The following is a 3,559-nucleotide window of genomic DNA, read 5'->3' as shown; positions in this document are numbered from 1 at the left end:
GAACCTCACCCAGCCCCTCTGACACCTCCCCTTCCCACCCCATCCCTTTTCCAGGAGCTGGCGGCGAAGCTGCACGCCCAGTTCCCCCAGCATTACCCCGATGCCAACCACAAGCCCGAGATGGCCATCGCTCTCACCCCCTTCGAGGGCTTGTGTGGCTTTCGGCCGGTGGAGGAGATCGTCTCCTTCCTCCAGAGTAAGGATGGCGAGGGACAGGGGGGAGATAGATGGTGGCGAGGGCAGACCCTGAGGCCACCTTCTCCCCACCTCGTGGTGGGTTCAAGGTGGGAGGGATGGGGTTGCTGGGCTCCCCACCCTGGGTGGTGGTGGTGGTGGTGATGGTGGCCACCAGGGGTGACGCTTGTGGTGGCGAGGGCAGACCCCGAGGCCACCTTCTCCCCACCCCGTGGTGGGTTCAGGGTGGGAGGGATGGGGTGCCGGGCTCCCCACCCTGGGTGGTGGTGGTGGTGGTGATGGTGGCCACCAGGGGTGACGCTTGTGGTGGCCCGGGCAGACCCCGAGGCCACCTTCTCCCCACCCCGTGGTGGGTTCAGGGTGGGAGGGATGAGGTGCTGGGCTCCCCACCCTGGGTGGTGGTGGTGGTGGCCACCAGGGGTGACGCTTGTGGTGGCCTGGGCAGACCCCGAGGCCACCTTCTCCCCACCCCGTGATGGGTTCAGGGTGGGAGGGATGAAGTGCTGGGCTCCCCACCCTGGGTGGTGGTGGTGGTGGTGATGGTGGCCACCAGGGGTGATGCTTGTGGTGGCCCAGGCAGACCCTGAGGCCACCTTCTCCCCACCCCGTGGTGGGTTCAGGGTGGGAGGGATGGGGTTGCTGGGCTCCCCACCCTGGGTGGTGATGGTGGTGGGGGTGGTGAGGATGATGGCCACCAGAGGTGACGCTTGTGGTGGCCCAGGCAGACCCTGAGGCCACCTTCTCCCCGCCCCGTGGTGGGTTCAGGGTGGGAGGGATGGGGTTGCTGGGCTCCCCACCCTGGGTGGGGATGGTGGTGGTGGTGGTGATGATGATGGCCACCAGAGGTGACGCTTGTGGTGGCCCACCCCGGGTAGCCGTCCCGGAGCTGCGGGCGCTGATCGGGGAGGTGGCGGCGGAGCAGCTGGAGCGCAGCGGGAGCGACGACCCCCGGGGGGTCTCGGCCGCCCTCCGTGTCTGCTTCACCCGCCTGATGAAGAGCGAGAAGAAGTTCTTCGTCGACCAGCTCAACATGCTGGTGAAGCGCATCTCCCAGGAAGGTGGGTCCCTCCGGAATGGGGTTTTTTTAAAAGGGGTGGGGGCTGTGTTTAGGGGAAGGAATGGGGTCTTCTGCCCACCCCACCAGCTCTCCCTCTTCTCCTGGTCTCTACCCCACAGCGGCGGAAGGGAAGGACACCTCTGGGAGCAACGGGGACCTGCTGCTGCGCCTGCACTCCCAGTACCCGGGGGACATTGGCTGCTTCACCATTTATTTCCTCAACCTGGTGAGGCTGGAACCGGGGGAGGCCATGTTCCTGGGAGCCAACGAGCCCCACGCCTACCTGCAGGGAGGTGAGCATCACGGTGGGCTTTCCTCACCCACCCCACCCTTCGAGGACCGTCCCCGGGGTGGCCACGGTCCACCCACCACGCAGGGTTGGACCTCCTGGGAAGGCTGAGTGTGGTTTCCCTGTCCCCGTAGACTGCGTGGAGTGCATGGCCTGCTCGGACAACACGGTGAGGGCCGGGCTCACCCCCAAATTCATCGACGTCCTCACCTTGTGCGAGATGCTCAACTACACGCCGGCGCCCAGCAGCTCCAAGATCTTCCCGGCCACCCAGAGCCAGCTTGACCCCAGCGTCTACCTCTACGACCCCCCCGTGCCTGACTTTGCCATCATGAAGATAGAGGTGAGTGGTGACGCTTTGGGGACACCACGGTGGGAGGGGGACGGGGACGGGGGACACACAACACCAACCCCCTCATCTGGGATGTGCTCTTGGGAGAACATCTGGGTGCTGGCTGGAGTTTTTCTTGGCATGGGTTTGGTTGCCCTTGGGGCTAGTGGTCCAGCGAGGATGGAGGGGTGCTGGGGACACTTTGGGAATGGTTTGGGGACACTTTGAGAATGCTTTGGGGACGCCGGGGATCTCTTTTGGGGATGTCGGGAGATGCTTGGGATGTTTGAAGATGCTTGGGGATGAGGGGGATGTTTGGGGGTGCTGGGGGATGCCAGGGATGCTTGGAGATGCTGGGGGTGCTTGGGGATATTGGGGGATGCTTGGGGAAGCTGGGGGTGCTTGGGATGTTTGGGAATGCTGGGGATGCTTGGGGTGATTTGGGATGAGGGGGATGTTTATGGGTGCAGGGAGACGCCAGGGGGATGAGGGGGATGTTTGGGGGTGCTGGGGGATGCCAGGGATGCTTGGAGATGCTGGGGGTGCTTGGGGATATTGGGGGATGCTTGGGGAAGCTGGGGGTACTTGGGGTTTTTGGGGATGAGGGGGACGTTTAGGGGTACTGGGGGGCAGCTGGAGATGCTGGGGATGCTTGGGGAAGCTTGGGATTTTTGAGGGTGCTGGGGGATGTCTGGAGATGCTGGGGATGCTTGGGATTTTTGGGGATGAGGGGGACGTTTAGGGGTACTGGGGGGCAGCTGGAGCTGCTGAGAATGCTTGGGGAAGCTGAGGGTGCTTGGGATTTATGGGGATGCTGGGGATGCTTGGGATTTTTGGGGATGCCAGGGGGTGCTTGGAGATGCTGGCGATGCTTTGGGAAGCTGGGGGTGCTTGGGATTTTTGGGGATGAGGGGGGTGTTTGGGGATACTGGGGGGCAGCTGGAGATGCTGGGGAAGCTGGGGAAGCTTGGGATTTTTGGGGGTGCTGGGGATGCTTGGGATTTTTGAGGATTCCAGGTGGTGCTTGGAGATGCTGGGAATGTTTGAGGAAGCTGGGGGTGCTCGGGGGTATGCCAGGGGGTGCTTGGAGATGCTGGCGATACTTTGGAAAGCTGGGGGTGCTTGGGAGTGTTTAGGGATGCGGGGGATGCTTGGGGGGTGTCTAGGGATGCAGGGGATGCTTTGGGGGTGCTTGTGGCACCCCTGGACCACACTGCAGGCTCCTCTCCCTCCTCCATTCCCCCTGCCTGAAGCTCACTCACCTTCTCCAGCACCTCCAGGCAGAGAGAGGACCAGGAGGAAGCCTTGGGTGTCCTCAACTAAACCGAGGTCCCTGGGACAGGGGTGTCCCGTGGACAGGGAGCAGGGTGGGAATGGGGGAGACCCCCTTCTCAGGGAGAAGAAGACCCTGGGGGAGACTCAGGCCGTGGTGACCCTTTCCGTTGCAGATCCCTTCCTCCATCAAGCTGTACCTCGTCTCGGCCGTGGACTCGGCCAGCATCTTGCTGGTGATCCAAGGGACGGCCGTGGGCACCTCCACGGCGGCGGCCTCCGAAATGACTCTGCGCCGCGGCTCCGTCCTCTTCATCTCGGCCAACGAGAGCATCTCCCTCCACCTCTCCTCGCCCGACGGGATGCTGCTCTTCCGAGCCTGCTGCCTCCTCTGAGAGCCACCCGGGACGCGTCC

At 63.7% G+C, this 3,559-nt stretch overlaps 1 protein-coding gene across 1 annotated transcript in view; it reads left to right on the top strand.

Moving 5' to 3' along the window:
* The window catches only part of MPI (mannose phosphate isomerase), a 16,410-nt gene extending 12,857 nt beyond the window's left edge, over positions 1-3,553 (top strand). Inside the window, exons 4-7 of the mRNA XM_014960983.1 lie at positions 1,071-1,253; positions 1,372-1,545; positions 1,676-1,884; positions 3,321-3,553. Coding sequence (XP_014816469.1) covers positions 1,071-1,253; positions 1,372-1,545; positions 1,676-1,884; positions 3,321-3,539 — 785 coding nt within the window. The 3' untranslated portion in view covers positions 3,540-3,553. The remainder of the gene's footprint in view (positions 1-1,070; positions 1,254-1,371; positions 1,546-1,675; positions 1,885-3,320) is intronic.
* Positions 3,554-3,559: the final 6 nt, after the last annotated feature.

The sequence above is a fragment of the Calidris pugnax genome, unplaced genomic scaffold (genome assembly GCF_001431845.1).
Source record: "Calidris pugnax isolate Ruff unplaced genomic scaffold, ASM143184v1 scaffold486, whole genome shotgun sequence".
NCBI classification, from domain to species: domain Eukaryota; kingdom Metazoa; phylum Chordata; class Aves; order Charadriiformes; family Scolopacidae; genus Calidris; species Calidris pugnax.
This window is presented reverse-complemented; position numbering and strand designations above follow the sequence as displayed.